This window comes from Cottoperca gobio, chromosome 21 (genome assembly GCF_900634415.1).
Source record: "Cottoperca gobio chromosome 21, fCotGob3.1, whole genome shotgun sequence".
NCBI lineage: Eukaryota > Metazoa > Chordata > Actinopteri > Perciformes > Bovichtidae > Cottoperca > Cottoperca gobio.
Genome location: NC_041375.1, coordinates 4,923,654 through 4,938,375, shown reverse-complemented (window position 1 = coordinate 4,938,375; position 14,722 = coordinate 4,923,654). Strand labels below are relative to the sequence as shown.

The following is a 14,722-nucleotide window of genomic DNA, read 5'->3' as shown; positions in this document are numbered from 1 at the left end:
GGGGCTTTGCCACTGTGGGAAATTGACGATGATCCCCCATCAGCTTCCAGCTCTGCCTCTACCATAGAGGTTAGTCAGATTCAGGAGTTCCTCAAAGTGCTCCTTCCACCGCCTGATAACCTTCTCAGTCGAAGTCAGCAGAGTCCCACCCTTGCTGTACACAGCTTGGATGGTTCTCCGCTTCCCCCTCCTGATGTGCCGGACGGTTCTCCAGAAGCACCTTGGTGCCGACCGAAAGTCCTTCTCCATAGCTTCTCCGAACTGCAGCCCTTCGAGCCCGTCGGTACCCTGCAGCTGTTTCCGGAGTCCTCCCGGATAGCGCTGTTAAAATCTCCCAGCAGAACTACGGAGTCCCCTCCTGGAGCTCCATGTAGGACTCCATTCAGGGTCTCCAAGAAGGCCAAATACGCTAATGTTCGGCGCATAAGCACAGACAACGGTCAGAGTTTTCACCCCCCATAACCCGTAGGCGATCCTCTCGTCCATCGGCGTGAACTCCAACGTAGCGGCGCTCAGCCGGGGACTTGTGAGTATCCCCACACCCGCCCGACGCCTCACACCTTGGGAAACTCCGGAGAAGAATAGAGTCCAACCCTTATCCAGGAGTACGGTTCCAGAGCCAAGACTGTGTGTAGAGTTAAGCCCCACCAGCTGGTAGCGCTCCACCTCCCACACTAGTTCCAGCTCCTTCCCCCACAGAGAGGTGACGTTCCACGTCCCCAGAGCCAGGTCTGGTCCGTCGAGGTCACTGACCATCACTGCTTCCCGTATGACAGCGCACCCGAACACAGAGGTTCTTCACGTGAGTGGTGGGCCCACAGGATGGATGGATGAGAGGCACGTAGCTCTTTCGGGCTTCATGGCTCGCTGTCGGGCCCTCCCTCTGGGCCTGGCTCCAGACAGAGGCCCCAGGCTTCCTCCGGGCAGGGTCTCTTCCTCTCTTCCTCTATGCTTCATGTTCGTTTTGAACCATTCTTAGTCAGGCCCCTCGCCCGAGACCAATTTGCCTTGGGAGACCGTAGCAGGAGCACTAGGCTCCAGACAACACAGCCCTCAGGTTCATAGGGACACACAAACCTCTCCACCAAGGTAAGGTGATGGTTCCCAGAAAGGCACCACATGAAACCAAATATGCTAATACTAGCATGCTAACATGCTCACAATGATATTGCTGACATGTTGATGTTAAGCAGGTATAAAGTTTACCATGCTCACCATTTTAGGTTAGCATGTTAACCATTGCAAACTGCAAAGTTAGCACTAAGGTTGATGGGAATGTCAATAGTTTTGCAGGTTCATAAATACAATATTAATCCATTGAATAGTTGTTGAGATATTTCAGTACAAAAACTAAACAAATAGAGACAACTTAACAAGTTTTTATTGTCTTTTTGTTTTAGCATAATACATACATACATATATATATACTGTATATTGCAGAGTTTTGATAAGAAATATAAATGTTTATGTTTTTCATAATTATAAGTTAATGTATAGTTATTCTACTCCTCTCATCCATTCAACCTGTATGTAAAACAACAGGGATGTAAGACAGTAACTTAGACTTAGGTGTCACATAAGGATTTCAGGCTCCATTCCATGTTGTGAAATCTAATGGCGAGGCTACTCTTGTAATTCATTCAATCCACTGTTTATAGGTACAATGTTACTATTATGATGTATATGTATTGACTTAAACGTTACTTAACTTGATTCATCAAGTAACCCATTGGTGACAGTAAGATTTCAGGAGGTGTAATGTGCTGTTCAGCCTTTAGACTTTCTGATTAAATGTTTTTCCTTATATTGAACAAGCTTGTGTTTTGACCAGGTGATGTATGGGAAACTAAAACAAGCAGTCAAGACAGGAGGTCACTGAATGTGTTTGTCCTTTTCTCTGCATTAATAAAGTTATTATAGTCTCAATACTGTATAATGCAGATGTCATTTATCTTGGCGCTGGAATGCATGCCGATGTTTATTTTAATAAACAAAAGTAAAGAATATCTACAGAACAGCAAGGTGATTTTTCATCTTCATTTGAATATTCCTGAGATGCAACTACTGAATAACAGAAAGTTTTCAGTTTACTTTTGAACAGTACAGTAGAAAAGCACCACACATTTTGTTAGATCCAACTCTTACACACCTACATTCTTAGAAGACTTTCTGATTTTGACACAATGACGCAGCACATTTTCAGAAGGAGCTACTAAGATCGAAAAAACTAACCCTAACCATTTCTTGACGAGATGTCAAAAGTAGGGCTGTTACAGAAAAAGAACTCAGATAATTCCTGAAACAGTTCATCATCCTCCTCCTGCAAAAAAGAAACAAAAATTATTTTGTTTTAAATGAACTGCAGAGGAACAATTGTCTCATACAAACAAAGGAATTAGAATAATTACTCTGCTGTTCCTCTCAGCTCTATAAAGCTTTTGGTGTTACAGCTCGCCACTTTACTTATTTGGTTTACTCCCATCAACCTAATTTCAGTGAAAAAGCTCTGATAAACTTAGTGGGTGGCCAGAAACATGACTCCAACACGTCTATAGAGTGATGTTCTGTTAGCAGCTTGTTCCACTGCCTACAAGTGGCCAAACGTATCAATAAATGGGACTAGTTGTAAAATGTCAAACCCACTGTCACGTCTACGTCCATGTCCATCATGGGCATGTCCCTGGGTGGAGACGGAGGCGGCGTAGGATTGCTGTAGAAAGAACAAAAGAATTAAGGCACATTTCTGCTGTACAGCATCAAACAATAGAATAATAATGAATATTGTTTGTATTATTATTTAGCATTTTCTCTAAGATGGGAGCAGCTGCAGAGCAACTCTGGGGTCACATGGTAAAAAAAAGTTAGTGAGATGTATAAATCTTTACCAACCGTAAACCGTGCGCTCGCATTCACAGATCCTCATCGGAGTTTTGTAATTTAAGATTACCTTACTCTACTTTGTGGCATTTTATCAGCTGTTTTATCACTAGTAGTTTATCACTAGTAATGAGTCTGTGGCACTGACATTTATTGTGACCTTACTGTGCTTTTGGGCATCATCATCCACTATGGCAGGGGTGTCACACTCAATCACAGAGAGGGCAACATTTATTAAACAGGATAGACATATTGGATAATATTCATGTTATTGCCGGAAGTGGCCCCCGGTCCTTGAGTTTGACATGTCTGCACTATGGTATCACTTTAATACAGTGCAGTAACATTCCTACAGACCACATTATTCCCATATAGCACATTTTGTTTTCTATGTTGTATGTTCTTGATTTAGGAGTGTCTATAGTTTTGGTACACAGTGGCCATGCTGTAATATGTATTTATTAATTCATTTATATGCTTATTGTTTTGTTTAATAATAAGGGTTGATGCCCTGCACTTTACTGTTCTCAGTGATGGAAGGAGAAGCCAGATCCTTTATTTACGTAAAAGTAGCAATACTACAATATATAAAAAGTATTATAAGCAATGCACGGAAATTCCAGGTAAATATTTCTGTACCGTATCAAATTGATACCAATAAAAATGCCCAAAAGCACGGTAAGGTCACTATATGTACTATTTAGTACCACAGACTCACTATAAGTTCCATTTAGAAGGGTTAGGCTACAGAGTGATGCAACAGCAGATAAAATGCCACAAATAGTAAATATAATATAAACATATAAAACAAGGAAACCCAAAGATTATCTGTGAATCCAAGCGCACGGTTTACACATCAAGTTTTTTTTTTCCCAACACGTGACCTCAGAGGGGCTCCATACAATCATGATTTGTTTTTTATTATTATTGTTTTACTTACTCTGAGAAATCCCCTTTTGTTCTGGGAACGTACCCAGACATTTTAGGTGTCGACATTGCTGCATGAACAGAGGTGATTAGAGGTCATCACAGGGTTCATGTTCAATAAAGAATATTATGTCTTAAACAGGATAACCTCAGCGTTAACATTATAAATGATCATTATCATTACATGTCAGAGAAGGAGGAGCTTTAATTTATCCAACTGTTGCACTGGTTATATCAGACAATATGTTTCTGTAAGAGACATCCAAGTGTTTTGGAATAAGTACATTTATTTAATCATTTTAATTCCTGTAGTCCTGGGGTAGAAAAAGACCAATCACCATCATGGTATAAATTCCTGTCCTTCATTGTTCTTCCTAACCCCTAAGTAAAGTCATTTTGTTTTCAGGGGGAAAGTCAAGCAAGAGACAATACCAGAGGAGTTGTAGTAGCGTTCAAAGGCAGCGTCTTTGTGGATGTCTGGGTACAGATAGATCAGAGGATTGGTGTGCGTGCCCCTGCGGCCTCTCAGACTGTAGTGGTAGATGATTTCTGGCAGAGGCGTCAACAACAGCTCATCCTTGTTGTAGGGATCTACTGCATGCACAAAGGGCTCTACAGGAGAACCACATACAGAAAGAAAAGTAAGCTAACAACATATATCAAACAAATATCTGAATGTGAGGTGTTGAAATAATTTAATTGAAGACAGGACAGACAACTGGAGGGACCAGCTGCCTTAAACTTATTTAGGACACCTAAACAAATCAATTGTGTTATTGTGTGACTTTGGCGTCAAAAGTGTTTGAATTTGGTGAATCCAAACTAACACTTTAGAACGCCAAATTCACACAATAACACAAACAAACTAGCTGATCGAGGCAGCGTATGACCAGTAACCCCTGTGTTCTGCAAGCTAAAATTACTGGGTTTTTTCCCCAATGGAGTCTGGTGACTTTGAAGAGAGCGTAGATAACAGCTTCAGTTCCCTTCAGAAAGCGCTGTCTGACAGCAAGGTAAAGCAGTGAAAACATTCTAAATCTTGTGTACACTTAAACTGATATTGATTTGTTTTAGATGTCCCCCCCTCTTTTTGGCTTTCTAGCTCTGGGTTAATGAGGAATGAGTTTATGTTGACTGACAATGACAATTATTTTTGTACACATGCTTTGCAGGGTACATTAGTTATTAGGCATCAAGAGTTTACGGCACCATGTTTACAGTGTGAACATGCTGTTTGTGTTACTTGATCCTGCGGCTATTTAAAACTTGAACTTTGTCCAAACACACAGACATGTACAGGAACATACCACCATTGGAGTGGTCAACCCAGCTGAAGGTGATGGCTCCGTGTTTTCTGCTCTCGCTAAAGCGGAGCAGAAAAGTCCCGTGATGTTTTTCTTGCAACAGAACCTGTGTTCTATCCCTGGTCACAAACCCCATGATGGACCTGAAGCCCACACACAGAATATGATGAGAGTTTAGTTAACTGGGAAGCATCGTGTAATGGTACTTGTTTCAGTGGTCTCCATGGTTGATGGTATGTGGACCGCTGTCTCATAATTAATGTGATGTGTCATTGTGAATACAATTAACAACAGTAAAACATTGCTGAGATGATGACTCTTACCCATCCCGCCAAAGATCCACCAAGTGTTTTTTGATCAAATCCAGGATTCCGTCAATCCAAATCCATATATTTTCATTCTGGGACGCAAAGGTGAACATGTAAACAAACAAACACACATACACACACAAGTCCTACAGGTTGTACCAACTGTGTAAACTACAGTGTAACAAGAATCTTGCTCAACACTCACCTTGGAGAAGTTGTTCCAGTGAACGAGACCTTCGGGGTCATCTGTGAAGAAACCAACAGTTACACAAGAAATGTCATGAAAATAACATACACTCTGAAGTAGAGAAATTAGCACATCATCCTTTATATCTTAGGTTTAGCGAGCAATGTGTTCAAGCTTCATATATAGAAATCCTACTGATGGACATGTTCTATTTATACAGTTTCCAAAAACAATACAGAAACACATGCTTTTTTTCACTTTCCTCACATACCACTAAAGATGACAGTGATGGTGCTTTAAAGTAATAGTTTGACATTTTGGAAAATATGATTTCTTAAGTTCGGTGAGGAGATCAATGTCATTCTCATGTCTGTGCAGTATGAAGCTACAGAAGTGGAGCTTATCTTAGCATAAGGACTGGAAACAGAGGGAAACGGTTAGCCTGGCTCTGCCCAAAGGTAACAAGATATGCCGAGCAGCACCTCTGTAGCTCACGCTATAACACGCTATATCTCGTCTGTTTGATCTGTACAAATAAATATTTTCACAGTGATTTCCCAGGAGTCACTGTGCCGAGACAAGAAATAGTTGAGTACATAACCTGTGCTAATCCCACAACATGTTGCTTTTACTCATCAGTTTTTGTTCAGAGAGTGACACAGAGTTAGCTTGTCTTTGTGCTAAGCTAGGCTAACCAACCCCTGGTTGTAGTTTCAAATGTATCACACATGAGAGTGGTATCAACCCTCTCAGCAAGAAAGTGAGCATATATTCCCAAATTGCATAACTATTACTTTACATGGAAGTGCACAGTCTTCAATACTGATCCTATGGTGCAAGCTTACACTATAAAGTTATTTTTATGGAAGACACGCTCAAACACTCACCCACAATTTTGTCTCTTAGCACGGAGAGCTGGTCTTCGTCGAGCTCCCGTTTGCCACAGGACCAAAACTGCCAGCTGAGAACCTGCGACAGCTGCTGCCAGGTGAGTGGAGGAGGGTCCACAAACAACAACAGGTCCTACACAACAGAGGCACAGACTTAAAATGGGATTCAAGACTAGACGATTAGATTTACAAAAAGAAAGACAATGGTACAATCTGTACATGAGAAATTAAAAGCATAAACCCAAAATGCATAGGTATGTCTGTTTGGTGTAATTCCCACGTGTCTTATCATGCAGGTAAACATATCCTGATATTGTTGTGTTGATGTGTGATGGCTTTACCCTGGGTTCACTAGTGGACAGCATGTTGTACCACATGACAGAGGCCCAGGCAGCGACGGCCTGATTGGTACTGGAGATGACAACCACAGGCAGAGAGCTGGCCTGGACCAACACAGCAGGAGAAGACCATTCAATAAACAACCTGGCTAGTGTCATTGTTCCTTCTCTTCCACCAATAATATCTTAAAGAGCACACAGAATCTGAAGTGCCTCTGACTGTGTTTTGTCATGTTTACTCACCTCAATGTTAAGTTCCAGTCCAGCGTACTGAAACTGTGTCACAAACTTAATGACGTGGAGTTCTTCAGTGACTGGCAGACGAGTCTGATGAAGAAAGAGACGGAGAAATTACGTGTTTAATGATTCGTAATCGCGTAGCGGTGGCGGAGCACACCTAGCTTGTAACTTGGTTGGGACTAAAACTGTGATGTTTATATTTACCTGCTCACAATAAAACACCTGTCTTGTGTCGCTCTCTTTACATATATCTTTATACATATACACACATACTGTTCTACTGTCGCTTTGAAAGACAATGGGACAGACCTGACATCATCCCCCGCGCCACTCTTCATCAGCTCCAGCCCAGGAGCCCCACCTCAGCAGAGGCCTTAGCCTCTCCACTACTGCCCACCTCAGCGCCCCCCTCCCCCCCTACTTCCACAGTGACACCTCTCTCCATTCTTGAGAGGGACGTCAACATCCTATTCAAGAGGCAGAACTGACTGTCTCTCCCTCCACTTTGAAGCACTGTGCTGATCAGCTGTCTCCAGTGTTCACAGACATTTTTAACACCTCACTGGAGACATGCCACGTGCCAGCATGCTTCAAGGTCTCCACCATTATCCCCGCCCCCAAAAAAAACAAGGACCACAGGCCCTCCACTACATTCTCCAGCACCTGGATTCCGCAGGAACCTACACCAGGATCCTGTTTGTGGACTTCAGCTCTGCCTTCAACATTGTGAACTTCAGGAAGAGCCCAGCCACACCTGCCCCAATCACCCCATGTGACTCCCCTGTGGACACTGTGGAGTCCTTACACTTCCTGTGCACCATCATCACCCAGGACCTGAAGTGGGAGCTGAACATCAGCTCTCATCAAAAAAGCACAGCAGAGGATGTACTTCCTGCGGTAGCTGAGGATATTCAACCTGCCAAAGACGATGATGGTGCACTTCTATACTGCCATCATCGAGTCCATCCTCACCTCCTCCATCACCATCTGGTACGCTGCTGCTACTGACCGGGACAAGGTCAGACTGCAGCGTGTCATTCGCTCTGCGGAGAAGGTGATCAGCTGTAATCTGCCATCCCTACAGGACCTGTACGCCTCCAGGACCCGGAAGCGTGCAGGTAAGATTCGGCCTCATCAACAAGGCCAGAGACCCCCGCTGACACTGTCTCTCCCTCCCCCTCTACACGTTACATTAACGTAATGCTTATATTGTACATTGTTTACTGTCTGTATTTTGTACCTACTGTCTAGATTTTGTTAATTTTTTATATTTTGGACGAGTAGCACCAACTAACCACAGCACATGGCATTAAAAATGATTCTGATTCTTTATACCTACAAACAGCCGTTAATTGAATTTGAATGTCTCATCTTACCTCATGTGATCCTTTGGCTCTTCCTTCGCTTTCCTTGAGAGACTGAAAAAAGGAAAACACACTCATTATATACTTTACTATACTTGTTTGATGTATGCATTGTACAACATGTTCATAAAACACAAAGCTATATGTCCGTTTGATGACATAGTTTAACTCGTGTCCACGAGTGCTTCTTCCATTCACCATTCTGAAGAGTTTCTTACCATGTGACCAAATTCTGTCACCAAGTCTCCTCGAGGCGAGTCCACGTCCAGCACCTTACACTCATCCCTGTTGAAGTCAAAGTGACGAAACCTACAACGACATCAGACCAGAGTCTGTCCATGTCCAAAAATGTACAAGTATTTTATACAAACACTTCATCAATTTACAGTTCAGATTTGTACCCTTTACTTACCCTTTAACCGCCTTGGCTTCTTCAACATCCCTTATTTCCAGGGGAAAATATATAAAAAGATTAATAAGATAAGAAAGGATAAAGTGTTATTATAAAAATAAAAACAATAAAAAGTAAAACATTTCATTAAAGGAAGACTTCTTTATGTAAAGTCATAATGTATTATATCACTGGCTCAGACCAAAGTTTTCTTTGACTTACTTGTCAAATACAGGTTTGACTTTGAGCAGGTACTTGAATTCTGGGAGGTTTGCCAAGAACCTGGGAAGAGAAGAAACAAATACTAACAGAATGATCTTCAAAAAATAAAATAAATCATACAGTACAATGAACAAGAGCATTCCCGGTTCCAGTCCAGCCGCGCTGACGTCGTGTGGTAGCTCATGTCATCCTCCAACTCTCTCTCACATCATTTCCTGTCATCTCTTTTCAAAAACTATTTGTATGATGTATATTTATGCTATTGACTCCTCGTAGCTCCATCTGATTAAATTGTTTTTAAAGGCATTTTGACCCAAGACGACTACAGCTGCCATCGACCACAAAGAAGCAAGCTGAGTATTAGATTCTGAAAAGATTAAAGCTACTTTATCGTCACAAGTGGAACATTTTGTTCTTCCAATAAGCACAGTTCTAATTTTAGAGAAAAGGCAACAATATGAATTACAGAAACACCTCTTACAGTGCAGTTCTGTATTTGATTAGACTGCACGTTCAAAACTGCTGTACACGAAACCAAGATAAGTTCTTGTAAAGATAGTTACCTGAAATCTGTCCATAGTTGACAATTATTTATTATACTTAGATTTATCATCTCAATTCTGTGTTGGCTATTTTTTCATCACACACACACACACACACACACACACACACACCATTTCTTCATTACCTCACTCTCACTGTGAAGCGCACCCTGGTCTTCAGTATCAGAGGTCGTTGTGGTAAACTCGACATGACAGGTTGTTTCTCAACCACGAGAGCACTGCAGAGTAAGACCACAACAAAACGTGTCAACAATATGAAAGTGTGTGTACCAGTCTGTGTGTGTATATAACACAGAAGAGTCCTGATGTCATGACTCACTTTGTAAGAAGTTTTGTGAATAAGGATAGTGTCGTGTTCTTAATTTCGGCCATACGACCTAGGAGGCTGGAGGCATCAGCGCTGCCATATTTCTTGTTCTGGTCTTGCAGGTTCTGCAGCTGTTCGTGTAGTCGTAGTAGCACCTCTGCCACAGTCGTGAACCTGCACATACAACATAAGTGCACGCAGGCAACACAAACACAAGTTTGTCAGTAGGTATAAAGTGTGACAGATGGGACAGAGAGACGTTTTCTCAAATATACAAAGTTGGTTCCTTAACATGAAACATGAAAAGCCAAGATCATACTAAAGTTCTAACCACTTCTGGAGATGGTCCAGACAGATGTCAACTGGACTTCCAATGCAGGCCAGCTGCTGCCTGCGCTTCCACTCAGGCAGCTCCATGTCTGTGAGAGTCGCCACAATCGGCTGTGCCAGTTCCAAAATGTTCACTATCTGCTGCAGCACCATCTGCAAGACCAAAGGAACACAGCAAGCATTGAGCATGTGGGGAGGTCTAATTAACTTTGCATTGAACTCAACATGAAGAGATTAATGTGAGAAGAAAATGCTTTTACTAAAAAACAATACTTAACAATAACGCTCAAACACGACATTATTAGAACAGACCTTTCTTCTCTATATCTCTATTGGCGATATACAAAACATTAGCAAAGCTAAAAAAACGTCCTTTCAATGCTCTAAGAAAGTAGTTTATCAGTTTGTGCTGATCTCACCAAACAGTACCTGCTTTGTTTGTGTGATAAAGTCGATCCTCTTGTGACATTCCTCTTCCACAAAAGTGTGGTTCAATCCAATGTGCTGATCCACTGGAAATGACAGATGAGACATATATGAAGCATAAACTCACAACAAACCTGTCACCTGTTTCTGTAGGTGTCCTCCATACCTTGGCTTTGCCAGGTCTTCTGTATGAAGTCAAGCTCGTCATTTAGGCGCTCCAGTGACTGTATTTCCTTCTTCACCTCCTGCATTACAGTTCACACATTTAGAAATTATGAAGTATGTTTGTTTTTTTTCCCAGAATGGGAAACAATAAAAATAAAAATAAAAAAGGTTACAGTCCATGTGAGTTTACCGAAGACTGTCTTTCCAGTTCACTGACTTTGTTGTCCAGCTCTTTCCATTTTGGATCCATGGCTGGACTGCTGCAACCCTGACAAAAACAAAGATATTTCTTTCAATATTCTTCTTACAAAACAGACTCCTATGTGAACAGTGCTGAGCCTGTGGTGTAACTGTGTACGTGACATTACACGGTGCAAAGTTTAAATATGTCTCTTCAGAGCAGGAATAAAAAAATAAAACCAAACATTAGACAGATTTGAATAATCTTGTGGCACATGATATTCATCTGATATCATCCTACCTGTGCTTCAGAGGCAGAAGCCAGGATCTTCTTTTCCTCCTTCAGGCATTCAGAGAGGATTACCGCCAAGTTCAGTGGCTCATCTTCAAAGTTTTTCTAAGTTAAAAATAAATAATAAAAGCAATACGAAGTTATAATTATTCTGCTTTGAGCATAGAAATGAAGTAAATCTAAAATGAATTGCTTAATGTAATGTTCAGTCTGCCCTACCAGCAGGTAGTATTTCATCCCTGTAAAATCAGGTCGCTGCAAAATGTTGTTCTCCTGCACACAACTGTTCCACTGCTCTTCCAAATTCACCAGGAGTGCACGGAAACATATGCTTGCTGCATTTTCATCCACAGCTGCCAAATCCCTAACACAGAGCAACAGAAAATGTGTAATTTAGGGATTGTGCTGAATGAGGGTACACTTTGTGGGACACTCACTCATTCCTAATTTAATCTTAATCAGCCGAATACATCGCACATTTGGGCCATACAGATGGTTAAATCCCCCTTTAACGCATTATATTTTTAACCTCGGTGAATAATATGAATCCCAATACTATTTATTTACAGTATCTTGTTTTTCTTTTTTGTTTTTTTTTGCTTTGCCATTCACATTCTCTCCTCCGCTGTACTTCGCGAAGGGCGGCGACACACACCTACAGTCAGAGACAGAGTCGCACAGACCTCCTCAAGCCTCTTGTGTACAATATATACAGTAGTGGGTCCCTGCACCATGTTACACCAGTGTGGGGGTCCTTGGCCCGAATAACGCTGAAGACCCCTGCTATAATGTATATAGTTCTGTAAAAAGATTTGTGTTTTCCACAAAATCCTGAAAAATTATAGTTTTTCATGTATGATTAAAAAGATATCTTCTTTCAGGACAAGCCAGTTAAGCCAGTAGGGGTCCCCCAGGGCAAAAAAGATCTGTGGGCACCGTGTCCCCATTACTCCCCCTCTGTGTATGTGTTGGTTCATAATTAGTAATTCAGTTGTAGTAACTAGATTAAGTGAAATATTATTTAGTAAAATACCCCTTTTAAGGACAATAAAAACAAACAAAATAAAGTCCTCACAACTACATTTGAACACAGCACCCCTCTACAAAAGAATCCTTCAAAATAGTAATAATGCAAGTGTGGCTTTTAAGACCCATATCATTTATCAATGGCGTATGCAGTATTGACAAACAAATGTGCAAATGACAACAAAATAACTGCTAATGTTGCACTGTGAACCTGGAGGCCCTGGCCCCATATGGTCGCCTGTGAGTGCCTGTCTTACCAGTCCTGGCTCTCTATCAAGACGCACAGACTGTGGCGGATCTCTCTGGGGAACTTTCTCTCATACAGCTGGCTCACGCGGCCCTGGATGGCTGAGTCCAGCCTCAGCAGGTCCTGCCACTGGGACATCTGCAGGGAGCGACACGAACAGTGACCATGCAGTCTGAAAACCAGCACTGACGCTAATACTCCTATAAAGTAATATGTTTTGGTTCTCTGTGAATTATGAAAATACCAATGCAGTTTTTTTTTTCACAACCGAGAGCTTTAAGTTTCGGTGTTTAATATTGTATTAAATGCTGTTGTTGTTGTTATTGGGGGAAAGTTAGGGGAAATATATTTTGCATCGCTGAACGACCGATCCTCCTTTACTATCTACTCTTATGTTGTGAAAGCATGTAAGACATTTTAGGTAAAGCATTAACGCTGTTTGAAACCCACTTTGACATATTTGAAAGCTTTATTCTATTTGTGAAATTGAAAAAAAGGGAGATTTCACTGCTTATTTCACATGTAGACCACATTGGACCAGGTCCAGATCAAAAACCATGATACTGTTCCAATGTGGACTATATTTCCCATAGATGCTAAATATTATTTGAAACACTGTTTCTGATGTAATTCTTTATTGTATTTTTGAAAATTAAAAAAATAAATATTTCACTGCTTTACATTGTAATTACAAAAAGAAAATCCCTCCCTGTGATACCTAGTCCATATTTAAATATTATCGTATTTAATAGTCTAAAATGTAGACTCTAAATTACCGAGATGAGGAAACAGGAGTGAAATCTCCCGTTTGTGCATTTACAAAAACAGAATAAAGCTTTCACAAATCAGAAACTCTGTTTTAAAATAATCTTTAGTTTCTCTGTGATAATCTAGTCCCGATTCAAACAGTCTAATTTCCCTTAACTTTCCTCTTAACTGCCAAACTAGGGAGTTAGCACTATGCAGCACTTTAAAACGAAACAGTTTCCATAACAAAATATAAAAACAATTATTGTACGTACAGACAACAAAGTGCCTTACCTTGTGGATATCGGTGTTTGGTCTTGTTGTTTACAGGGGTAGCAGGACAATATGTTAAAACAGAAAGTAGTAAACTGCGTACTGTCCTGACTCCAGTTATGAGGAACAGGAAGAGTGGGGGTTACTTATAACTACCGGGAACTCCCACACATCATGTGACTCTCCAGAAATCATAACGCTGAGCGGTGTCAAGTCAACCAGAGTTTACACTGTTTTCATTTCCGCCTTCAAAATACTAAAGGCACATGTTGTTACGCCATTTTAACCTCTTTTCCCAGTGGCAGTGGAGATAAATTGTAATCCTTTTAAATTAATTAGCTGGACTATACACCTTTTACACACAACACAGTTTAAAAACTTTGACCAGGTAAAGTACAGGTGTAATAAATAATAAATCACCTGCATTCCAACGTGCAAGTTTCAAGGCTCTGGTATAGATAGTGTGCAAACACGTGACAAAACTGTGTGACGTATGCCTGCGACGCCATGTTGGATGATATACAAATCAACAATGCGAACAAAGCGAACAACAATACAACTCCGACTTCTTCAAAGTATTGTGACTCTCTGGAGTCCTCTGCAAAGGCAGGGTGCTCGTCCATGCCCGTGTGAATCACTCTCAAAGAGCTCGAGATGCACCGCTCGAGCCGTGGTTTGTGAGTGAGAAGAGCGGCGATGTTATCCTCGCACACTGTGATTGTATGGCTGGATTAAGCGAAGTATGTTCTCACATTGGTGCTTTGCTTTTCGCAAGTGAAGTAGTCTCAAGAATAAGCCAAACAAAAACATGCACAGAAGAAAAGAGCAAATGGCTGCCATCACATGTAAAGAAAGTGCCTTATTTACCAGTCAGCGATGTGGAGAAGTAAGGTCTTACAGTGTTCGGGTATATCATAAGCACAAATGTTTAATGTAAACATTGAAAACATAGCTTTAACATGAGCTCTTACCAGATATAAAGTGGACGCCACACACACACACGGGTGAATTGTGTTTTGTCTTCTGTTAAATCCTCACGAGTTATGTTGCTAAACCAGCTGACGGCGTTCGGTAGACAGTAATTCATCCCTCTTTTGTGGATCGTTGATTTTGATGAT

The 14,722-nt window shown here is 41.2% G+C and overlaps 1 protein-coding gene across 2 annotated transcripts; it reads right to left on the bottom strand.

Moving 5' to 3' along the window:
- Window positions 1–1,942: 1,942 nt before the first annotated feature.
- On the bottom strand, window positions 1,943–13,776 carry LOC115026732 (signal transducer and activator of transcription 1-alpha/beta-like). 2 transcript variants are annotated; one of them, XM_029459669.1, is made up of 24 exons: window positions 13,626–13,776; window positions 12,595–12,722; window positions 11,531–11,675; window positions 11,321–11,416; window positions 11,030–11,107; window positions 10,841–10,919; window positions 10,678–10,760; window positions 10,250–10,401; window positions 9,931–10,092; window positions 9,737–9,829; window positions 9,049–9,108; window positions 8,848–8,877; window positions 8,654–8,744; window positions 8,448–8,489; window positions 7,075–7,158; window positions 6,835–6,936; window positions 6,491–6,626; window positions 5,622–5,662; window positions 5,432–5,508; window positions 5,112–5,251; window positions 4,237–4,416; window positions 3,818–3,875; window positions 2,644–2,710; window positions 1,943–2,320 (listed from the first exon to the last, which is right to left on the bottom strand). In XM_029459669.1, the coding sequence occupies exons 2-24, from the start codon at window positions 12,720–12,722 to the stop codon at window positions 2,234–2,236; spliced, it is 2,211 nt and encodes a 736-aa protein (XP_029315529.1). In that variant the 5' UTR covers window positions 13,626–13,776; the 3' UTR covers window positions 1,943–2,233. The 2 variants fall into 2 exon arrangements, with proteins under 2 accessions (XP_029315529.1, XP_029315530.1); XM_029459670.1 differs by having other exon boundaries at window positions 12,595–12,784; window positions 13,626–13,713.
- Window positions 13,777–14,722: the final 946 nt, after the last annotated feature.

Excerpts from the sequence above, each read along its gene's own strand:
- LOC115026732 (XM_029459669.1), bottom strand. The coding sequence starts at position 12,722 with ATGTCCCAGTGGCAGGACCTGCTGAGGCTGGACTCAGCCATCCAGGGC. Across the intron at positions 10,920-11,029 it reads AACTGGAAAGACAGTCTTCG|GAGGTGAAGAAGGAAATACA; the intron begins GTAAACTCACAT and ends ACTGTAATGCAG. Across the intron at positions 3,876-4,236 it reads ACGCTACTACAACTCCTCTG|CAATGTCGACACCTAAAATG; the intron begins GTATTGTCTCTT and ends CTGTTCATGCAG.